Below are 25,520 nucleotides of genomic sequence, written 5' to 3'. Positions count from 1 at the left end.
TAGCTATAGACCCAGCGGGAGAGACTGCTACGACATGAGCTGGAAAGGGCCAGTGTGAAGGGGAAGAGGGTGAACAGGTGCTAACGCAAGGTATAGATGTGGTACGGGGAGGCATTGTACTTGGTTACATGTTTCTTTTATTCTTCATCCACCGGCCAGTGGTTGTAGGTGGAATAGCTGTACAAGGTAAAATGTCAATAAACAGATTTAATCCTAAATTCAAAATTACTTTAAGAGTTTGGCAGGGGTACTTTATGTCACCACTATTATTCGATCTGTGAATTGAACCCCTAGCCCTGCAACTAAGATCAGAAAGGTTTATGATTAATTTTGTATGTTGAAAAATAATGAAAACAGTTGCCTGACTACACTTCGGATTTAGAAAGCCCTCTTTTTTGAAAACCCAGGCAACAACCAACAATTTTGGAAAATTATCTGGATATCCAGTAAACAATGAAAAACTGGGAATAATAAAAATTATATATGAGAACTGAGAACAGACACATTTAAGGGGAGATAAAGTACTTAGGGATACACATAGCTCATGGCAGACAAGATCACAGGGAGTCATCTACAAAGAGTGGGAAAGAGATTGACAAGATTATCAAAAAAGGAACAGTATTTCCCCCAAAATATAAGGATTGGTTTATTTTGTGAAGATATCCATTTTACCAAAATTCACATACTTAATTGTATTTGATTAATATTTGACAAAAAACAAATTGCGAAATTGCAGAGAAGAAATATCTTTATTTGAGAATCCAAGGGTCAATGAATATCATAGACGAAATTGAGAAAGGGGTTAGCTAATGGAAAATGGGGGACTTCCATTGCCTGATTAAAGAAAAATGCAGATCCTTAGTTTTTAATCCTTACAAAATTAGGGGCTTTGTTGCAGGAAATGTAGGAGGGGACCTGCAGAAGTAACTTTCTTTATAAATTTGCTGCTCTAAAATATTTGAAAAAGGTCAGACTGAAGTTACTAAAAAAGCATCAGTAAAGGTGTTGAATGGAGTGCGGAGCCTTAAAGTTCCATGTAATAGTGATTTGTCCTCCAAATCGGAAATCCATGGAAGCACACTGGAGGGTTCGAACAATCTTTTGAATAAGCACTTAAAAGACGCCAGTATGGTAAGATAGCGATAACTAATCTGAGATGGAAATTTTACTTACCCAGTAAGTGTCTGTACATGGCATGTAGTGCTGTAGCTTCATGTGATGTACATTCTCCTGCCATGTAATGTTGGGCCTGGATTTGATCAAGTTGTTTTTCTTCGAAGAATTCTTCTCGAGTCACGAGGTACTGTGACTCCACCTCTTGCTTGCAATGCACATGGCCATCATCTCCACTGTTAGATTGTTTTCTGCATAGCAGGTAAGGATGCAGCTGGAGCAAAGTGATACGGGGGGAGAAGGGAGACAGCAATATATATATATATATATATAAAACCAAGCAAGAGAAGTAAGAAGTAATAGCAACTGCAACAACCAGAGGTGTCTGGGGAGGAGGCTAGGTGCATGTGAATCTACAGCACTACATTTCCACAAACCGGGTAAGTCCCATTTCCTTTTCAAAGCATTTGTAGCTATGCTGTGCATAGACGGTAGAGCTGTTCTCCCCTAAGTGGTGGCTAGCCTGTGGATTTTGCATAAGACTGAAAAAGGGTACACAGTACAGCCTGACTAACACTGGCTTGTTGGTGGGCTAGTACCTATACACAGTAGAGTTCAGTAAAAGTATGTGGTGTAGCCCATGTAGCTGCTATACAAATGTTTGCTATTGGGATGCTCCTAAGGAAAGCCATAGAAGCAGCAGCAGCTCCTCTGTTATGGCGGAGCGGCGCCACCCCCGCCCCCCCCAGAGGCAGAACTTGAAACATAAAATTGTAATGAAACAAGTTTATTATCATTTTACTTTTCTTCACTGGGTCAAGTCTTGGGGGTGGGCTCATTGAGATGACAGGCATGGAGGAGGCATGGTGGCACTGCTGCAAGTGGGCATGTGGGTTTGGCTGGCTGTCTTAGGGCATGCGCACTGAGATGCACCCAACCCAGCTGTGTTGCCGGGTTGGAGACAGCAGACAAAGGCTCCCAGTCCCCATAGGAGTGCAAATCCATCAGACTCAGGCCAATCCTTGCACTTCTCTCATGCTGCCAGCAATATGAGAGCAGCGTCTGGATTAGCCGTAGGGGAGTCTGGGAGTCTGTGATGCAGTGGAGCCGGAGACGCAGAAGAGCTGCAGGGGCAGGCATGTTCTTTTTCTTTTTGTATTGTTATTGTCACCTCCCCTACCCACGCCCCATCCGTTTTCCCTGACACCAGCCACTACAGCATAGAAGCCCATTTCTTCCTAGTAGAGTGGGCTCTAGAGGGAGCAGGCAAAACTCTTTTAGCTTTTGTGTAACAGGTTTGGATGCATTTAACTATTAATTTGGCTATGCCTGATTTTAATAAGGCCTTCCCCTTATGCGGTTCAGAAAAAGCAACAAACAGTTGTTGAGGTTTCCGAAAGGGCTTTGTCCTATCCACATAGTACATATTGTCTATCCAGCAGAGGACTACCTTTCCGGCTAGATGGACAGGCAACAACTCCAGATAGTTGATGTGGAGACCCCAGTGACTGGGATCCCACTGATCCTGGACAACCCAATTCCTATGAACCTAAAAGACCTAAAAGAAAGGTTCATCCAAGGTGAAGGCTTTGCGATCTCAAGTGCCAATGATGTGATAGCTTCCACAAAAGCTACTTTCCAAGAGAGAAATTGTGAGGGACATGACTGAAAAAGCTCAAACAGGGGACCCATAAGTCTTGTGAGGACTGTGTTACGATTCCACACTAAGGCCAGAAGCACCAAACAAGGAATGACTCTTGAGTCCTTCCATAAAACCTTTTGATGACAGGAATCCTGAAGCGATAGACATGTTACCTATTTTAGAGATAAGCAGCCACAGCAGCCAAGTGCAGCCAAATGGAGGTGAAGGCTAGTCCACGTTTGGAGGGGAATTAGGTAACAAAGCATGTTCTCAACACTGGCTGCTAAGGGGTTAATCTGGTTTGAAAGGGAGTAGCAGACAAACCTGTTCTATTTGACAGCAGAGCAGGCACAAATTGCAGGCCTGCATGCTCCAATAGAATGTTCATGCAATCAGGAGGTAGACTGAGATAACCAAACTCTAACACTTTGGGGAGCCAGATTGCAAGGCTGAGATTCCTAGGGTTAAGGTGTCTGATTTTTCCTGGTTCTGCAGGAGAACATCTGGCCTGTTACAGAGCCTCTCACCCGGAACCACCAAAAGCTCTATGAGAGCGGTGAACCAGGACTTTCTGGCCCAATTAAGAGCCACTAGGATGAGTGTGAGAGAAGTTTCCAGCAACCTCTGAACCACAAAAGGAATGAGGGGGAGAGGTAGAAAAGCATAGGCACATATCCCTGACCAGTTCATTCACAGTGCATTGCCAATGAACTGTGGGAATTTGGAGGCAGAGTTAGGGCATTTTGTGTTTTCTGCTGTTGTGAAGCAGTCCACGTCCAGAGATCGACTGGAAGTACCGGAGAAGGACTCCAGAGTGGAGTTCCCACTCTTTGACTTGTTGCGGCATTCTTCTGAGAAGGTTGGCCATGTTGTCCACTTCCAGGAGGTATCCCGGATCTTGTAGTGGAGAGCCCAGCACCAAATAGACTGAGCTATCAGAGAAAGCTGAGAGTGAACTAGTGCCTCCCTGTTTCTGTATGTAATAAATGGCTTTCATATTGTCTGTCGAGACAAGGACTACCTTGTCCACTATATACAGAAGGAAGGTCTTGCAGGCTAGAGCAACAGTTATCAACTCCAGATCATTAATGTGGAGACCCTTGTTATTGGGATCCAACTGATACTGGGCAATTAGGTTTTGTAAATGTGCACCTCCACCCAGTGAGAGATGTGTCCGTTGTAATGGTGATCTGGGGAACTGGGTCAAGAAAAGGGACCCCTGCAACAAGTTTTTGCTGTTTCACCAATGCAGAGTGTGATGAGTGGAGTGGCTCATCATTAGTTCTTCTTAATGACCCTCCCCCTGAGACTACTGATGCGATAAACATTTCTGAGGCAGGCACATGCATCTTGCGTGGGATACTATGTCAATGCAGGAGACACCTCCAGTCTAGGAGGTACATGACTGCCTGGACTGTGACCTCTTGGTTTGGGTGAAAAAGAGGTACCAACACATGGAAGGACATGACTCTTGCCAGAATGGGATAAACGTTGCCAGCCAATCTCTGCAATGAGAATGCTGGAGTTGATGCCCCGAGCAGCTGTGTCTGTGACATCTAAGGCACAGCCAATGGTAGTGTTGGAAATCAGCTTGCCTTCTGAGACTAACTCACACCCTTTCACGGTGCTCCTCAGGGAGGTGCTGAAGGGGTTCCTCCATTTTACCCCAGTGGGTTCTGTTGTATCTGGAGAGCAACATGATAGAATTGGCAATACGCACATGTCGGGTTCAGGAAGAAAACGAAAATCTAACAATGGCGCCACAGATCATGCACATTGCAAGCACAAGGTGAAGTCCAAGTACCTTGTGATGCGAGAAGAATTCTTCAAAGTAAAAGAACTCGCACACATCGGGCTCAACACTAGAAAATGCACAGCATGTGTATCTATAGCCACGCATGCCTCAAATACAAAGTTACTGCCCTGGGGCTATTTGGTGGCAGAAACTGGTCTGACTTAAATATCTACAACTATCATTGTGGAGCGGTCCACAAAAATGGCCTTTGGTATGACCTACTAAGAGGTCAAAGTGGTACCAAGTACTATGTGAAGCAATGATGTACACATGAGAGCCACTCACAAAGTATGGGAAAAAGATTTGCCGATGATGGATCTGGACAACATATGGCAAGTACTTCTTTATATTATTCTTTATATTATATTTAAATCTGCATCGTTAAGAAGCAATCATTTCTTTATACTCCATAATATCTGTAGGATGTCACACAAAAAATTATCAACATGTCTGACCACACAGAAAGGAGATGCAAAAGGAATCGACAGTTGCAGGTGCATGATGTACATGTTTGAGAGTTAGCCAGGTTTAACTTACTTCTGGCAATATGTAGGTATTTCAAATATGATTTAACATGAAATTAAGGTAAACCTAGTTTGTACCTTAATTTTATCTATTGAATGAATCGATTTTGAAAACTGTAATATAAATGAAAAAAGAGCTTTTTTACTTGATGGTTCTTTCCGGATATTTAATTTGTAAGAAATGCAATACTCACAAATAACACCTAGAGACAATCATTGGTTAAAAATGACAAACAACATATTTAAGGCAAATAAAAAAATATTACAGAAAAAAAGAAAGTTCGCTTTGGCCTTGGTTCAAAATTTGGTTAGGTCAGGGTGACGTTCCATACTTACTTTTTAACACATCTCTTGAACCATGTTAGTGGTTCATCTTGAGATGCTTAAAACAGCTCAGTGGAAGGTAGAGGGCGAGATTAGTATCAGCAGAGATACATTTTTCCTGGAAGTGAACACGTTAGTAAAGTGATTGGAGGACATTAGGTAAGGAAGCATTTACCTCTGCTATCAGTCTTTTTGAGAGCAGCATGATCTCGTCTACTCGCAACATTGTGTGGCGCTGTAAGCAAGGTTTATTCTCCATAAGCATCACTACAAATAAATACATGAGTGACCAGATGTAAGTATTGGGCGTAGAGATCGACAGTTCATCCGGTGCCAGTAAATAGAACATCAGAAGTCAGGCAGATGAAAATAAAATACCATTAGAATTGCATTTGTGATTTGCCAGGGTTCTGGCCAATATATACTTCGGTGCTGAGAGTATTTTAAAGTGTTCTGCCCCATTTTTCCCCAAACCCTGGAACCTCTACTTTTGCACTCACATCTCTTGTTTCAACCAATGAAGGGATAGGAAGGCATGGGAGTTACTTAGCTATGAAAGTATGTCTCTCCTGCTGTAGCCAAGCTGAGAAGATAAGGCCACTCTGCGTCTCTCGTGGACACGTCCTCCACTACACTGCTCTCCAAGCAGCTCCCAGGACCCTCTGCAGCTGAGTCAGGAAGTTGAATCCAAAGTGCTCCCATCAGTCCTTCCAATTATTTTGAACCCAATAAACAGGACGGTGTGGCTAAAAGTCGGTATGGGCTTGAAAGAGTCCAGTTTCCTACTTGTTGTCAACACTTGACAGCATAAGAGAAGAACCAACAACCATCCTATAGCAGTCATAATTTCCTTGCAGCACTATCAGCAAGGTGCCAGTCGTAATGTCATCAAATTTAGGTATGGCTGTCCAAAAGGCCCCGGGAAGTGTGGTAGGCTAGCCTGTCACTGTCTGAATTACGATGCGTTTGTTGTTTGATGGTATCAACGAGACGTCAAAATGATTAAATTACTGCTATTCACCCACATTCTAAGTTTAGAAAACGGAGGAGCAGGACATGAAGCGCTGCAAACAGAGGGCAGTGTGAGACCGCAAGTGGGAGAGACACTGAAAGGAGAGCGAGGGGAACAGAGGCTAATAGCTCGATTGCCTACTACTTCCTGAGGATTGATGACCATAAATTGACCTGATGATCTATTATTTACCTTCACCCTTGCCTCGGTCTGCAATTAGCAAGCGGTCAATAACCTATGTTAACACCACCACTAAAGGTAGGTAACACTTAAATACATAAACTATAGCTTTCTAGATTCCATTGTAAAGAAGAAAATGCAATAAATGATAAACATCGTTGTTTTATTTGACCAATGGACATCACATATCATACAAAGATCTGAGTGCAAGCAGTATTATATATAAGTACCTCTCAAATGCGCCACCTTTTGAAGCGTGAAGCCTGTGGTTTTTTTTTTTTTTTGCAATACTTGGCTGGAAAAGTAAGTAATGCACCCGTTCATACGTATGTAATGGACCCATTAATTTCAAACTGCCCCACAGAAATGTGCAACACAAAGATGCGCTTTGTATGACTTGTATTTCTAAACAACACAAGTCATTCCACAGTAATTGCTCCAGGTTTGGAACTAGGTTACCTGCTAATCCCATTTCGGCATAATCAGTATATCTTTAACGTTGTCTAGGGCACTTCCCACTGGAAATAAAAACATGATATCGACATAGTTTTCCTTCCTCTGCAACAATTTGTTTTTTATTTTATTAGTGAATAGACAGTCTAAAAGGGGCTTTCTATGGTTGAACAGGGGGGGCGCCATCACATCACCCGCGTATTGATTCTTCTGCATGAAAATCAACGGTTCACAGCTTGTTTTTGCCCGTTTTAATGAAAGTTAAAATCCTGTATCCCACAAGATTTTCTGTGCCACAATCTTTTCTTCATAGCATACTACTTCATCTCCAAACTTCAACTCAAATTCTTTGTCTAGTGTAAGGCCACATTCCATTCCAGATTTTATTGTCTGAACATCATCCTTGTGGTGCTTCAAAGACGTCAAAGCTCCTACAGAAAAGAGAGTTAGAGAACATATAAAACATGTTTTGGGACCTATAACAATGAAAGGATACGGCGGTTTTATGCAAGTACAGCCACTTTTATTTTCTCTCTCGTTCTGTTTCCCTCCTCTCCTCCCCCGAAAACAACAAAATGTCCATGGCAATTCATCCTGAAAACGTGTTTTGTGAACCTAATCTGTGAATTTGTCGAGCTAACCATAACGAACAACTATTGTCACATGTACACAACTTTTCTTTCTTCATCGTATAATCTTTTTTTAATCTTTATTTTGAATTGTTTCTCGACCCATACCAACTATAATGACGAATATACTATTGCCATGGCATAACGATGAAATAATCATAGTTTACAAAGCATACATTACAATCTGTATAACAGCAAACACAGATTGTTCAATGCTGTCAATGGAATTACAGGGTTTGGTGCATTACACACAGTTTGAGTGTAACAGCTAACGGGTAAACACAATTCCCGCCAGATTACAGACATCTTAAACCCACCCGTGCACCAGTCTGCTAACAGAAAACAAACACTCCACTTCCACGTCACCGCCTCTCAGGGCCTCCCCACGTTCCTTCATTTCTCGCTTTTTACTATCTACAAGGTTCAGCTAGCATTCAGAGCCGTCCACCAGTGGCTAACTCGCTCTTCCCCTCGCTGGACACACTGTCTGCCTCCGTGCGAGACAGACATGCTTGGGAAGGCTCCTAAATGTCTCTCGGACAACTGTACAACAGTAATAATTCTCAGTAAGTATCAGATTGTATAGTGCAGTGTGGCATGTCCATGTGCCATTCGTTCAATGTCGGAAGCGGTGCTCGGGCCCACCGTAGAGCTATCTTACACCTCTCAAGCACCAAGCCTAGGGCAACTAGTTTTCACGTGGCAGGCAGAACATCCTTATCGTAACCCAGCAATGCAAGCAAAGGAATCAAAGGAATCAGCGCGATGCGCTCACCAAGTACCTCCTTGAGGTCCATTTGCACCGCTTGCCAGAACCTCTGTGTGCCGAGGCCAAACCAAGTTACATGACCAAATCCTGCGTCGTCCGCTCCGCAGCAGGTGCGAGTAAAGCTGTCTCGCAACCCATATCAAAAGAACCGAGCCGGCGTGTCATCCACCCTACGGGTACATTTAAAATGGATTAGCCGGTGTCTATTATTCAAAGATACCGACTTGGCCACGGAGCAGCAATGAGACCACTGCCTGTCGCTTAGAGTGACACCCAGCTCCCTTTGCCTTTCCAAACTGCCCCTCGTGGCCACGGGTCTGCGCACCTCTTGGGTGTACGCATAGAGTTTTGCTATAAAGTCTCTGTGGCAGCAGGTTTGTATCAGGTATGTTAACGCCCTCATCTAGAGGGATTTACCATCATACGGCATGCTCTAAAGTAATGGAACTGCGTCAATGCAGAGGGCTTTGTGCTCTTCTCGCTAACTTGGTCCCGAGTATGTATTGTGCCTTCCTGAAAAAAAAGTCTTCCATTGTAGCCAGTTTCATCGCTGATAGCACACTTGCCCCTCCTCTTATCTGCCCCAAGGGAAACCATGTGCAACACCCCACTGGGACCTGTGGTAAACAAAGGAGTGAGCCAATCTGTTGCTCCAGCGCTCGATACCAAGAGTAAGCCGTTGTTATTTGGTGGGTCAATCACACTGTAACGCTGAACGGGCTTCACGAACACTGTCTGGGGAAGCTGCTTCTCGTTCACGTCAGTGATGCGGCTGTTCCTCTGGGCCATGAGACCAGCAGTAGGCACACATGCACTGCACAGCTTGGCAGTAAGCCTCTAAGTCTGGGGCATTCAGACCCCTCATGTCATACGGCAAAGTGAGTGTGTCCCAGCCCACCCGGGGTTTGCTTCCCAGCCCATGCTAATCTGGTCAGAATAGTTTGAAGTTTATGAAACACTGACTGCGGTAACCTGTTGGAATATTCGCAAATAAGAACAAAAATCATGGCAACACCACAATTGTGGTAATTGCTGTACGGCCAGCCAGCGATGTAGGGAGCCGCATACAGTGCTCTACCGCTTCTGAGAGTTTCTGCACCACCTTACCACAGTTTTCCAGTATGATCACCACCGGGTCAGTATGCACCTGTACACCCAAATAGCGCACTGGGTCTGTGCTCCACTGCAGCGGGTACTACAATTGTACCATTGTCACAATTGTTGTAAGTGGGAAATTAAGGACTTATCCCAATTTATACGGAAGCCTGAGTGTCTGCCAAACAACACTACCTCCCAAAGGATTGGCAAAAAGTTACATTCTGGATTGCGTATATATAAAACAGTTTTGTCCACATTGGCAGAGATAACTAGGTCATACTGTGGAAATCGTAGCCCCCTCTGAGCATAGTATTCTCGGAGTGCACAGGCCAGTGGTTTCTCCACCAGAGTGAACAGCCGCGGTGTCAGTGGGCATCCCCACCTGGCCCCCCTAGTAACATCTCTAGGGTCTATGACGACGTTCATTCATAGAATCGCCATTGGCCTCGTGTAGAGAACTCGGAATAGATGCAGAAGGACCTCCCCACCCTGATGCACTGTAGTACCGCCAGCATTAAGCCCTATACCACCGAATCAAATGCTTTCTCAGCGTCGAGGAAAACAGCTACGACCTTCACCTTTAGGCCCACCCGCGTAACTGCATTCAAAAAAGGTCCGGGGACGGGTCTGGGGGAAGTGGTTGGGTTTAATAGCCTGCATATTGTAACTGATTAAACTCTGGATGGTGTCTCATATGCTTACACAGTACTACTCGAGAGTTGTTGCTTTGCTGCAGACTTCCTTATTTTTCTCTTCTTGTATAAAAATGCTAACGTGCCCTTTGTTCAACTTCACCTCTCCGAGATTTAAAAAAAAAAAAAAAAAAAGAGTTCAGAGATTATATGATAATGTTCTACCTGGAATGAATGCTGCCTGTTCCGGGCCCACAAACCCCTGAAGCAACAAGGTCAGTCGATTGGTCAATATCTTTGAGAAAATGTTAGTGTCTACATTCAGTAACAAAAGCAGTCTCTAAGATGCACAACATTAGGCTAGCTTGCCAAGTTTTAATAGGGTGACCAACAGTGCTTCATGCATAGAGGGTGGCATACAACCTTCCTCTATCATCTCTTCACATAGAGGGATCAGGTGGGGTGCAAATACACCCTGACAGGCCTTATAAAAGGCCACAATCAGCCCATCAGTGCCCTGTTCGATCAAAGAATCTTTCATGACCCCACAAACAGTGGCAAATATATCAGTTCAGGCTTTTGCTCAGCTGTATTATCTCAAGCCATTACCAGATGTCCTTTTCTAATCAGATGGAACAGATTGAAGTAGTTAACAGGGCTGCAGTCCTTCAAGACTTTAGTGGATGTCCCTCTCCTGGCATAAATAAACGCTTAAAAGGTCTTTTACAAAGCTGCAATACTTTAAGCTGTTACTAGATGTTTCTTTTGAGACAGATGCAAGGACTACAAGTGACTTTCACAAAGCGGTGGGGGTTGGTTTCAATATATAGTGTGGATACATATTTTTGCTATTGTACTGATCTGTGCTCGTTTTCCATTGGTTGAACATGGCAAAGTTTGTTTATGATACGTGAATATTGCAGATTTCAATATTTGTCCTCGTCATTGGTAAATGCAAATGTCTTTAAATATCTGGCTTTACAAGCAAAATACAGTCACTGAAAGTGAAAGCATCCAGAGGTTGAAGTTGGCATGACCCATTGGTCTATACTATTTGCTGTGGAGGGAGGGGGCATAATGACTGGTATTAGAGCAGTCAAATGGATTATATGGTTGCTCAGTGCCTCCTGTGAGGAAGCATTCTTATTATGATTAAGTCAGACCTAAAAAGTATCAATAACTGATCAGTTGAAAGAACGATAGTTCACATCAATACATCAGATAATACACTGATCTACGTGAGGCTCATCACAATTTGAATCTCGCTGCAGCCTCCCTGTACACGTGTGAAACACAAAATAACATGAGGGAATCTTAAACCAGTGACTAAGCTGTCAGCTACAGAGTATGCCAGGCAGTTCACTTCACTATGATCAGGTTTGCATTACTGAATCTGAAGTTCCAACTGAAAGCCTAGTAAGGGTCAATATTCATGAGTATATGTATCATTCTCCTCGAAAGGACATGTAATGGGTACGCAGATCTTTATCACTTATCCCACTGGGAGCCAGTGAATTTCTATCAGGCTTGAGCAACAGGCTCATGTTTCCTCAGGTTACCACAGTCTAGCTGCTTAGTTCTGAATTCTATGAAATCTGAAGCATACACCTGGGCAAACACCTTCCCTAAACTTGCATGGATCCATACTCCCATGTAAACAATGGAAATCCCAGTCACTGTTATACTGGTACTAATTTGTGACTGCATATAGCATTCTTCGGATGGGACCGAACCAGCAGCTGCTGGCTTATGTAATACAACTTTGCTGCAGGAGTGCAAAATTGGCACAGATGATTGGTGTACTCTTGGGGCTTTGGTGCACTGTCTGGCGCACTTTAACCAGGTGCGGCAGGCACCAATAGGGATGGGGACCCTATTACAGATACTCTGGTCCCCCAAACTCACTAATGCATCAGGGTCTGCACTGTAACGCTCTGCATTTCAAAGTGCAGTGGGCACATAACTAGCTTTACCTAGGTCAGCAGAGTGCCTTCGTCAATAATACAACAGGTCCCATAGACAGTGTTTCCTTCATTTGCATGGATCAAGACCCCATACAAATGATGGAGCTGTCCTCTTAGAATTGCGCTGGCGCTATACATGTGCAGGCGTCATCTGTTACTGATGGGTTGTGCAAGCATCTGCAGACCCTTTTGTAATACCAAAAAGCCCCAGGGGCGCAGAAAATGGGTGCCCCACTTGGTGTGCCCCAGGGGCACTTTATGTAATACTTCACCTGGCGACTGGTTTACATTTGTAAATTAAGAGATCTATACAAATGCTCTAAAGAAAAGCTTGAGGATCAAAGCTGATGGACTAATAATTGAGGATTAGCCTTTTAAACGTGGGTGTCAGCCAACATCCAGACAACCTCCCCACTGCATGTGTCGGCCAGTGGGCGATGCTGGGGAAGGAAATAAATGCCCCTCTTGCGCATTGCCCCAGAGGGCGTCCTTTTTTTTTTTTTTTTACATCAGGCTACTCTGGAAGAGCTTCCAGAGCAGTCTTATTTCTTTTTTTTTTTTTACTGCAAAGGCGATAGGTGCTCAGGGTGTGCTGACGTAATTGCAGTAAAAGTGAGAGTAAAATAAGCTAATGGGCCCATTTTACTTTTACTGAATCAGTGCTGGGGGGGGAGGTGGGTCTCAGCCCCAAAGCCCTGATTCTAACGGGAGAGGTATCACTGGAAAGGGGAGAATCTCCCCTTTCCAATGGTATGTCTGCCCAGTGGATGCCTGCCTGGTGATCGCCACAGCAGAGCGGTCCCCAAGCAGTGATCCACCCACTAGACACCAGGGACAGGGGTAGCGGCCCCTTGGGCAAGGGCCTGGGATTCCCCTTGATTATTTTTTGGCAATAACTCCCAATCTACGCCCCATTTCCTCCGGCCACCCCACCCGAGGCCAGTGACAGGAAAAGATCAAACCAAGGTGAATAGGAGTCCCCTCTAGGCCCATCCACACAAGTGGGGCAGCACTTTTAGCACTACAAGTGGGGTAGTACTGAGTAGACCGGGTGGTAAGAATTTTTTGGATTCTTGCAGAACTTGGAAGTTTCCATCACAGAAATGTAAGGAAAATGTGTGATATCAGGCAAGGTTTGAGGTCTGTACGGTGTTGTGGGCATAAAAATAAACCTCATGGGATCAACGCAAGTCTCCCCATCCTGGATTCCCCTGGGTGTCTAGTTTTAAAAAAATGTACAGGTTTGCAGGCTAAGATAGGGCCGAAAAATCCACAGCTACATACTTAGCAAAACACGGGTCAGTTTTGAGTGGAAAAATCTGATGTATTCAATTTGCATTTTGGGACGTTTCCTGTCATGGGCACTGGGCCTACCCACACAAGTGAGGTTATATTTTTATTGGAAGACTTAGGAGAATGCTGAGTGTAAGCAAGTTTGTTGCTGCCCGCAGATTCCAGAGCTTTCCATCACAGAAATCCAAGGAATTTTTTTTTTTGTTGTAAAATCAAAGTTTGATGTTTGCAAGAGATTCTGAGTAAAACAACCTGGTGAGAGTTACACAATTCACCCCATCCTGGATTCCTCTAGGTGTCAACTGTTAAAAAAAAAAAAAAAATGTACAAATATGCTAGGTTTCCCTAGGTGCCGGCTGAGCTAGGGCCCAAAATCTACAGCTACCCACTTTGAGAAAAATGGACCGGTTTTGAGGGGAAACATGTGATGTACCAATTCGATTTTGCTGCATTTGTACGTTTCAAATGTAAGCCAGTGTGTAAGAAGGAAGACATTTTGAAAAAATACCCTCTAAATCATATGCTTCTACAGATACCCACAAATTCAGAGATGTACAAATAACCACTGCTCCTAAATTCCACGTCTTGTGCCTATTTCAGAAATACATAGATTACCTGGATACCTATTTTTCACTCTACATATTTCACCATATGAAATGGTCTATACTGAGTACACTATGAAAAACCATTGTACGGTGCAGCTCAGTTGTTGGATCTGGGTACCTCGGGTTCTTGGAGAACTTACAAACCCCATATAATCCCACAATCAAAATTATCTAGCAAATGTATTGGTGGATTCCTTTTGTTAACTGGCCATTGTGACAAAAAGTTACAGATTAAAACATTGTCACAAATGGCTGTTTTTTTCCTACTAGCCTTCAATATTTCTTTATTTTAACATGGAGGGTCTGATTTATATCTTGGAGGGTGGGTTACTCTATCACAAATGTGATAGATATTCCGCCCATCGTACTACGATTTCCATAGGATATAATGAAATTGTAATATGGCGAACAGGATATCTGTCATGTTTGTGAGAGAGTAATCCTGTCCACCAAAATCTAAATCAGGCCCTTAGTTTTTTGGGAAAACCTTGAGGGATCCTCACATATGACCCCTTGCTGAATTCGGAATTTTGTCCACTTTTCGGAAACATATGGCTTTTCTGGATCTCCCTCGGGATTCACATTGGTTTGAACCACAAACTGGAAATAGGTTGAAATCACAAAAAAATAGGAAAACTGGGCTACGTCTTTGAAAAATGCCAAAACTGTGGTAAAAAATAGTTTTTTTATTTTTTATTCAGCTGTTGTGAAGTTCCTGAAAGCTGGGAAGATGGTGACTTTAGTATATCAAACCATTTGTTGACGCAATTTTTTATGAAAAAAAACAGACTTTTAGTCAGAGCATTTTTTCTATTTCCCCTCCAAAACTCAAAATGTAGCTATATTTTGGCTATTTTTTTGGTCCCCTCCAAGGGAATGCACAAACCTTGGGTACCTTTAGAATCCCCAGGATGTTGGAAAATAGGACACAAATCTGCAGTGGATACCATATGTGGACAAAAAGTAATGAAGTATAAGCAGGAACTACCCCAAGGTTCAGCATAGGAGGGGGCAATAGGGGAGGCCCATCATTTAAGGGTTTAAGAATTATTATTTCTTAAGACATTTGAAATTGGAACTCACTTTTAGGAATAGACAGTATGAAGGAAAAGAAAATAGTAGCACGATCCAATAAATGGAATGTAATTTCCATGCAGTTTGGTTGGATATCTCAATGTGATGCTTTGTCAGTTTTGTTTTCACAATACCAAAGGTTCAAAACATTCCTGGGGGGTTTCATAGTAAATGCTAAGTGCACATGTATGCTTCTTCATAGAGCACGTTTGTGTTTTCCATCTGATCAGAGTCTACCATAAATGAAGTCTTACTGGCATGAAATTAATTGGCGTCCTAATTCCCGATGAATTCAGAGGGGCATGTACAAGTATCTCAAAGCAGAGCGTTGTTACTAACTACGATCTACTGTGCTATCTCTAAAAGTAAATATCAGGTTTTCCCCTAAATGGAGCACAGCATCTCACTGCAAGCACTCCAAAGCAGAGTTGTTACTACTATGATCTACTGTGCTATATCTCTGAAAGTAAATAAGAAGGGTTTTCCCCTAAAAGTCTACAAAAGCAGAAAATACCCTAGTCCCAGCAGCAATTATGAATAATAATAAAAATAATACCTTTTTATATAGCACTAAATACCACAATTCAGCTGTTTCTAAGGCCATGATTATGGGTGCTGGAGAAAATCCCTATTCCTGAGCAAGTCATGACAGCAACTGGAATTGTGATTTGTGCGGTAAATACTGCAAAGAGTATTTACTCCAGGACTGGATACTTACCACATGTGACAATTACTGACACCATCCTCCTCTTAACCATATCTACAAATTTCCTCAAACAGGTTTAATCAGAAACATACTAGAGACAGCTAATAGGGAAAACATCTAGAAAAAAGGCAAAAGCTGACAGAAATCAGTCCGGGAAACATCGATTCTATATGGTATGCCCCACTGTGGCAAACACGGGATAGGACGCATTCACCACATTCAGGAAATTATTCCCCCCACCTTCCCGGGGTAACAGTATTTGCAGGGTGCAATAAATACCACCTCCTATTCTGCTCTAATCATAAGCAAGGACTAAGGGCTGTAAATAACTTTTACTATTACATCTGCAATTACCCAAATTATGGTACACATGACTGATACTATAGAGTTGGCCAGTATTCCCTCCTTTGAGGTTCAGTAGTCACTAAAGTCAGGCACTTGTAATCAAAAACTACACTTGCCTTCAAGCAGAAGTGGAGCGTTTTGAACTGGTACAATGGATTTCGTACCACAGATCACAAGAATCCGTAATGTATTTTCCTTATTCTATGTAGAAAGCTCTAAGTGAATTACCAAGATTATGGGAAAAGAAGAGGGGACTAGGGATAAGGTTAAAAAGGTAGAGCAAATCCAAGAATTTCTATGCTAGGAAGAAGGAGGTTGATCGTAGTGAATATTTAGTTCACCTAGGGGAACCAAATGACAACAGCATTACTTTACTCCACCTTCAGAATCGAGAATCTCAGACACTTCATTAAAATTAACCTGATCATTCTTGTTTGATATGACTCAAAATAACAAGTTGGGAAGTGTAGATCAAAGCAAATACTCTTGTCCTGCAGGGTAGACTTGGAGTCCGCTTTATTGCTCCTGTTATTTCATATGATGGTATATTAACTGGGATTCTCTATATTGCGGACACATGCCTCCCTAGAGTTATTTCAGGGTGCAGGTTCTGTAGTCTGGAGTAAAAGGGGAAAGGGAGCAAAGACAGTGTACAGAGACAGGGTTACAAATGCTCTGTTAACCAGCTTAGTTTGTTTTTTTAGACATGCCAATGCTTTCAATGTTCTGCCTTTAGTGGAAGGATTACTAAAGGATCATTAGGAGACCTGAGCCTTGCATCAGCTGGGGTGCAACAGAAAAATGACCCTTATAGCCAGTAAGTTGCGCATGATTATCAAACATTTTTGCAACCTAATAATAGCTTGTACTACCTTCTTTGGGGTGCATTGTAAACTGCTGGTGATATACACGATAGGAAGGCGCACATGCCCTTGCTATAACTGAGGCATCATCTTATCAGCATTGTAAGCTGATGTGTAGTCTGGAAGGTAATTATTTAATTAGTCGGTCACAGAAGAGAATTACACAGCTTAACACCTTTTGAAACAGTTTTTAAAGAGATTTTTAAAGAGGGAGCCATACCTTAAAGGGTATTTATGTATGTTCTTTCTGCAGCACACTTACATAAACTGAATGACAAGAGGAGGAATAAGATACAGTTGATAACCGTGGTGAAAATCAAAAGCATACAGCAGTTGAAATGCATGATAGCATAAAATAAAGGTTTATCTAAGGGCTTTAAACCTAGAAACATTAAGGGAGCAAAGTAAAGGTGCAGATGGATCACATGTAATTTAATTCAAATATTAGGGCAGCAGAGGACATGGAGAAACCCAAGCACATAGATATTTCTTAACGTTGGTGAGGAGGTTGTGACATGTCTAAACCACTAGCAGCTAGGCAAATTAGACTATTTTCGGGGCAGCTACACCAATTTCTAACTCTGCCCTGGCCTCATCTAGCGTTAGTTTATTTCCTGTCAAAGATGTACAACCACTAGCTAATTGTGATTAGCATACATTTGCAAATTCAGATTAACTGCTCAGGTAACGTTAGCAACTGGTCTAAGGTAGGAATAGGGCATTGAACAAATAACCCTTGTGCAACTCCAAACTAATCACTATAGTTCTGGAAAGTATTTTGCCTAGATGGACCTGTTGTTTAAGAAACGACTCAACCTTTTCAGTGTCAGTGTCCGGAGCACTATGCTTGTTTAAAGTGTTTCCAAGAGGATACTGATATGGAACATTTTCAAACACTTTTAACAGGTCCAATAAAATTAGGACTGCTAGCCGTCCGTAATTGTTGTCCTACTGCTCACATACACAAGTTCCATCTTGATGCTGTGAGCTTGAATGAAACATGACTGGTTGTTGGCACGAGGATCTTCGACTACTTGAGCCTAAACTAGGTCGATACCACCACCTTCTTAAGTAGCAAAAATTGGAAAGCACCAGAAAAATGTTGGGGTTTTCTGGATAGAGGATTTTTTCTTTTTTTACGAAGCAGAACAATGAAGTTTTAAAAGGGATGGGACCACCTTTTCTCAGTACTGATTTACAACGATCACCCTGGTAGAATCTATTTCTTCAGCCTAATCATGACAATGCACCAACCTTTGTCTGTTGCAACGTTCCTCTACTTGGACTATGCCAAAAGTGCACCAATCATATCAGATAGAGATAATTTGTGCAATTATCAAAAACTATGATAACTTTTAACACAAATGGAAAAAAAAATATATGACACTGTGGAAGCTTACCAATTAAACAAAGGAGAAGGGAAAAGGCTGGGATGGAACACTAAGTTATGCAAGGTATACATCACGTAGGCAACATATTTGCCCATCTGATTCTAACCACTTTGTAAAATAATATGGACGATTAATTTTTAAGCTATTCAGTGATGCAAATATTAGCTATCAAACTGAGGGGCTTGATACGGTTTTTTAACAGCACTGTGGTGTCACACACTGCGGCACCTGTCAACTAGTCGAAGCATTTATTTTGTATTTTGCCTGAAGAAACGTGTGTGCCAGCTTGTCATCATTCAACATTGGCTCACTCAACTTCCTTTCACTCTTCCCACAAGCTTTCCTTGATTTACTGTGGATGTTCCCAGGTGATGGTAGATTTAATAACGAGATGTGTGTTGTGTGTCATTACTGGTGTTGTAAAAAAGACAGACATTGCTGAGGAGCCAGAAGCCCTGTTGGGCTTATCTGACCTGGAAGACTATTGCATTTTCCGTAAACACAATTTGCTTAGTTCTCTTCCAGATTTAAGCAAGAATGAATTTCTCTGCCTTGATTAAATCGTACGCCTGAAAATATGGGGACAGGAAAACATCATCTGCTGATGCAGTGGTGAAAAAAGAGCAGTAAGGCGCATAGGATCGATCCTCTAAAAAACTGAGGGAAGGGATCTAACCTTAAACATCACTGCATTCAAATCCACTGAAACCTTTTGTATGAAAAACGTATTGCAAGACGTCTTGTGCGGATACCTTTCTTGCAACGACTTGGCTACTTGCAAGAGAGTCCAACTACCTTTATAGTGCACAATGGACTAAACCGTTTCTAGGCGCAGACCTTATGTACATGGAACCAGCAAACATTGTGCAAGAGAACAATAAACTGGTTAGATGATTGCTTAAATACATTATTATTTTTCTTCTGTAAAGCTAGGGCAAGACAGTATTAAAAGAGCACTGCCTGAAGGCATATGGTAGCCAGGAAAACATGGAACTTCCAAGAGGCCCCGGTCCACTGAATTCAAAATGTTACATTGTCACCCCTGTTCAAATGTGTGTAATAAAAGGGAGTTCTTAAACACACTCTTAACTACCAGTCAAGCCAATAAATATTATATTGCAATCGAGACCGTATACCTTTTAAGTGCAGCAAGGAGTAAGTCCGCAATAATTAGCCTGAAGGAACTAAACTGTAATTAAACTATTCCTAACGTCAATGTAATGCAATGCAAGGTGGTACCTAAACATTTCACCTTCGCACTGAGAACAATTTACATGTTTTGCTTTTGTCATTCGTTTGAAATTAATTATATATGTAATGTGTTCTGCTGGTTCTACGTGTTTTGGAAAAAATACTTGTTAAAGCACGGTCTGGGGAAACGTTTACAGAAAATCATGCTTGCAATTTTATTTTCAAAGCTATTGGAACTCCGCATATTAATGAAACCAATCTGGCGAATGCAGTTCATTTGGAAAAACTGGGTGTGCTTCCTTTTTCAAGCGAGTACATTTTGATGTGACATAGTGTCTCCTTCCCTTGCCCTCACCTTCTTTGAGCCATTTTGTTGTTTCCTCTCTGCACTGCCGCTTTAGCCTTTTTAGTTCTCCCGTGACAACGCCGGTGATGTGACTTTATGTGGTAAAAAAAATCTTGAGCTTTCAGGAGTACTACAAAAAAGCTCACTCGTACTATAAGCACTGCATCGCCTGCATAAGGGAGACATGGAATCCGACGACCTCCTACCACTGGCAACTCTTTTCCATTCTTAAGCAAATATGAATCCAACTCATTTATATATAACAAAAAAAGAAACAGGGCCAAAATGCAACCTTGCCTGACCCCTCTAGATGTCTTTATTGGGTCAGTGCATTCTTCCTAATTGCCAATCCGAATTCTAGTATTAGTGTTTGAATACATTCTCTTCAGAAGGTCTATTACGGCTAAATCAACCACCATAGATTCCATCATAATCCACAACTTTGCATGATTTACATTGTCAAATGCACAAGAGAGGTCTATAAATGCTCAATACACGGCACCGCCCCAGGCGTTGATATACTTCCCCCACCAAAAGCGTTACATTCAAGCACTGCTCCCCCGTGTCCACTCCTGGACGAAACCCGAATAGCACAGGAGAAAGATTATTATGTGCTTCTGCCCATGACTCCAAACGTTTGAGGAGAACTCAGCCTAAGAATTTTGATGTAGTATCCAGGAGGGCGATCGGTCTATTGCAGACTGGGTCATCTTTATTTACCTTTTTAAAAATAGGTACCACAACAGACTCCCTCCAAGAAGAGGGCAGAGAACCACTCACTGCAGCACGGAGAACATTTGTAATCAAAGGGGCCCATAAATCAATACTGGTCTTAAAGAGATTGATGGGAACCCCATCTGGGCAGGCTGCTTTAAGGGTGGGAGATTTTTTTGATGGCAGTCGCTACCTCCTTAAAATCTACAGAGCTGCACCTCCCAAAGATTCAACCATTTCACTCCTGTTCTGGGTATTTTCTCAACCAAAAAGTTTTGTGTAATGAGCCACCCACGATTCCGCTGAAATAAGATATTCAATACCCATTGACATGTTTGGAAAAGAAATAACGATTAATTACTTCCCAGAAGCGACGCTGGTCTCTAATTTTTAGAGCTGACTTCAAGTCATCCTAAGCCATATTCTAAATATCTAATTTCCTTGAGGCGAGGGTTTCTTTATATATGTTCTTAGCTCGCCTGACCTACGAAGTCACCATAAAGGCTCTTTGCAAGTCTCTACACACCTTATCAAACCAACCACAATAGTGAGTGTCGAGCTCACCCTTCCTAACACCCAATAACGTAGGCACTTTAGAGCAAATGGAAATAAACCCAGAAACATTCAGTTCGGGTCAGCCTCAGGGGAAAGGCAAATGGAGATAGCCGACTCCTTGCTCTTTACCAAGTTACATAAAAATTGCCCGACGTTTACTCTTTCCCATTTCATTCTTAGCCGCAATTGGGCAAGAAAGTCAATACACCCTCTGATCTTCCTTGAGCTTTTTCAGAGCCGACGTCCAATAGCAACTCAAGAGCGCTATGATCGCTCATACAATTACTCTCAATAGAAAAATCCACAATCTGTGGAATAAAATCCGTCATAACAGATACGAGACAAAAAACGTATGGAATTTTATAAGTAACTTGTTTAAAACCACTCGAAAAGGGGTAAGTGAGAAATGAGTACTAAAGTCCTTATCTGGGTTAATTTGCCCACACAATGAATGTGTGCAAAATTTACAGAAGCTTTAGATTAAAGTCTCCCGCCCGTAAAAGCGAGAATTGGTAATTTATTTGGAAAAATATCTTCCCAAGAGACCCATCTAAATCGCCCACCACCTCAGTCAATCTATGGTCAAAGATATTATAGTAATAGTTCACTAAGACCAAGTTCCTACACCCCTTGGTCAGTAGCAGGAGGATCTGAAACCACTGAGAGGAATATATCTGTGATACATTTACAGCAGGAAATCTTACGGAAATAGAACAGTGAAGCCCCTTTGGGGTGGCCCAGAACTGAAGGGCTGCAATAAATATGGAAGCCATCCACCTGAAAAGAGGTTACCATCCATGTTTCCTGTAACAGAATCAGATCGTACTTGCCTATAAATGTAACCCAATCTGGGTTATTAAGTCTGCCCCATTCACCTGCTGTTTTCCACAATAAAACACTAATCGCGCCCTGTGATGTCTCAATATTCCTTGAACTGGCTTTGGCCATCCTCCTCTACAACAGGCCTCTTAATCTCCCTCATATCTGGGCAAGGAAATGCTCAACTCCCATTATGTCAGTCTCGATCTCCAGATCTGTGAGAGGTGCAAACCTATTTCTGAGCAGTAAAATTTGAAGTCCTTAAAGGATCTCCACCGCTCTCTTGGGTCTGAGAGAAAAATGGATGTTATGGGCTCAAAGGCTTATAAAAGAAGCCTAGCTGTAAATTCTGGATACCATTAGTTGATGTATGCTTGTGGGTAAAGTGGTCTAATAATGTTGGTACTATTTTTGGGGTCTTCAAATATACTATATCACACAATGATGGGTGCTATACAGGGCATGCTCAACTTTTTTAACCCTTGTTACAAGAATAAGATCTTCATGCAAATCTTTGCCCCACCCCAATTTTTTTCTTAACCAGTGGGCCACTTTCGATTTTAAGTCTAGAACATGCTCATGCTTCCCAGGGGACAGAGTTGGAACATTCCTCAAAATTACAACATACGGTGAACAAGCTGGGGGCAGGTGTAAATGATTGATCAGGCTAGAATCTACCAACCTACTTCCAATATCTGTAATAGGATTCCCCGGTAACCTATTTAAGTCCGTATAGCTATTTGTTTATGGATTGCCATTCAATGAACCTTTGCTTATTGACCTTTGATCAACACTTTCCTCAACTCCCTTAGAGAAGGATTTTACAGCGTTACTAAAAGTTAACATTTCTGGTATGTTCTCGCCCTGAGCTGAATTTGAAGAAGATCGCTCCCCCTGAGATTTAACTTTTCCTCAAATATCTTCAAATGACCACATATACTATCATAGAAAGATTTCAATTTTAAATCTAAACTACTTAAAAAGTCTGTGCAAAGTTTCTGAAAGAAGGCGCTAGGTAAATGTTCTTTCCCTTGCGACTGAGCTGCACCATCAATATCATGATTCTTCTTAGCCTTACAACAGGACTTTGTGCTGGTGGACTGCTGGGCTATGGAGGCCCCCCTCCTCTTCCCTGCTGAACATTCTTGAGGCTCCTTCCGCTTCCTTTTAAAGGGAGGTGAATTCACAACACCTGCACCTACCCAAATAACATCCAACTGTGAGCCTGTGATGACAAGGAATTAAAATGGAACTAATATTAGGCGGGTTCATTAAAGCCTCAGCAGTCTTAGGGGAGGCTTCCCTTTGCAGTGTACTTGTAACTACATCGTTTGTTACTAAGTGTGCGGGTGAAGATGCCAATTAATTTTGTTGTACTTTATCGATGCGGTCTTCCACTAAACCAATTTCCACATTGATTGCCCCCATTACTGAAGTGAGGTACGGAGTAATGGTTGATGTTACCTGGGGTCCTTAGCAGCATCCCTTTATCTATTTTCCGTCTTACGCTTCCCCATTGTTGTTTATAAAAGCTGAACCAGAAGTGTACAAAGGAACAAAAATGCCAAAACAGGGCCAAGAGGGGTGGCCCAATCAAGCCTCATCTGTGCTCTGGTGGGTGCAGACGGGCCCGCTCTTGGCCCGGTCTTCGCCCGGGCACATGCCTGGGTGTGTCCCACGCCCGGGCATGTCCCAGGGTGCGGGAGCACTGTGCCAGTTTTATCCTTGCGCCTCCTGGTGGGGAAATTGTAGAGGGCGGGTAACCCACAAAGCAGCCTGGTCTCAGGGGTCCCAGCCTGGCATCCCAGTGTCAACGTTATTAACAAAGCAAACACTCTTCCTACTGAAACTCTGATCTAACTACAACTACAAAGTGGGACCACCTCTGTCTAGTATACATGAAATAGAGAGTTTGTTAGAGGAAGCAATCATCAACCAAAATCCTTGCTTTCAGAGGCAATCTGTGAGATTTCCTGTACCAAAATACATGTCTGCAGGCTCAACATGGTGCAATAACAATCCACTCTTAAAAATTATACGCTTTAATAAGTTTTTCATAATAAACAGTTGAGACCTATTGCCTTTGTTGTAACATTTATTAAAAAAGATCACAACTATGGCATCTGGCATATTTTTTCCCAATGAACAAATCAAGCATATAGCCTTTATTATTGGCTTGTCATCATAACCAACTCAGACCTGCTGTACTGATTATAAGCTTTCCCACAAGTCAACCAACAGGCTCACAGTAGTAAAATTAAAAACTGGTACAAAATAGTACTAGTCAAACCACATAAAATCTCTCTTATGAGGGCCGAAAAAGAATTAAGAATTAACAATTTGACCGTGTTTTTAGGTCACTAAAACCATTGCCTACTTACATAATTTTGGCGCTTGAAAAAAGCCAAAATGTTTTTACCAGACCTACAGGTCTAGTGACTTGAATCATCTACTCAACCTAACTGTAATGCGCTTGACCCATAAACTGCTCTCAAACCGTGTGATCATAGGCAAATATTTAATTTCACTGAGTCGCATTTACTTCATTATCATTTGTAAGAGCACATTCAAAAATGTGAGTTGAGCATGTCTACTGTTTTTTATTTAATAGACTAAACGTCTGCTATGTGTATTATAAGAATGTAGCCCACATAAAGGCTACATATGGCCCCTGAGTTGCCTATTAGCTCACAAATAGCGTTGTCATCAGGGTGGAGGCAGGAATGTTTTTCAGTTCCTGTTTAAACCCCCCACCCCTTATAATACATATATCACTAAAGCATGATGTGGTAGCATATTGTAATATTTTCAATTGAGATGACCACAAACTTTCCAACTCACATGCAGTTTTAGTGATCAAAATTTATATATAGCCTGCAAAGTCAACTTGTGGAAATCGGGTTTCAGCAAATATTTATCATTTGCACATCATCAAGTAAAGTATTTTGATTTATTCAGATTGTATTAAAATCTTTGTTTCTGTCTCACTTCATAATTACAAAAAGGTGCTCTCCTAACTATTGAAATATATTTTGAAATAGTTGTGCAGTTAATTTACATGCTATTTAAAGGTTGTGTGTCCAGCACGATTGTCAGTTCACTTGACAAAATCCTCTTACTTTGCAGTCTGAGATTTAAAAGTAATCACAAATTTCCAGAATAAATTAAGCAGCAATTAGTCAGAACATATAGGGTAACATTTGATCCCTGACTTTGAACACACAACAAATGTGAAAAGATAAAAACAAGAATAAAAAGTATCTTTATCACTCATTGCCTTCCTGAATGAGCAGAATAGCTGTTCTTTGCAAGCCTGAGCTCTCTCAACAGACTGGGGAAAGTAGGCCCAATGTATGGGTTGCAACATATAAACAGAAAACAACCAACCTCCCAACATGCTGCTCTCGATAAGAGTGTTGTAAAATACAATAAACTGAACAAATAATTGTTATAATAAGGATTATGTTACTTACACAGTAAGCA

General features: G+C 42.0%; 1 protein-coding gene across 1 annotated transcript in view; it reads right to left on the bottom strand.

The window, feature by feature from the left end:
* Positions 1–6,736: 6,736 nt before the first annotated feature.
* MTIF2 (mitochondrial translational initiation factor 2) overlaps positions 6,737–25,520 on the bottom strand; it is a 350,344-nt gene continuing 331,560 nt past the window's right edge. The window contains exon 14 of the mRNA XM_069234182.1: positions 6,737–7,474. Within this exon, the coding sequence (XP_069090283.1) occupies positions 7,305–7,474 (170 nt within the window). The 3' untranslated portion in view covers positions 6,737–7,304. The remainder of the gene's footprint in view (positions 7,475–25,520) is intronic.

Source organism: Pleurodeles waltl, chromosome 5, assembly GCF_031143425.1.
Source record: "Pleurodeles waltl isolate 20211129_DDA chromosome 5, aPleWal1.hap1.20221129, whole genome shotgun sequence".
Taxonomy (NCBI): domain Eukaryota; kingdom Metazoa; phylum Chordata; class Amphibia; order Caudata; family Salamandridae; genus Pleurodeles; species Pleurodeles waltl.
This window is presented reverse-complemented; position numbering and strand designations above follow the sequence as displayed.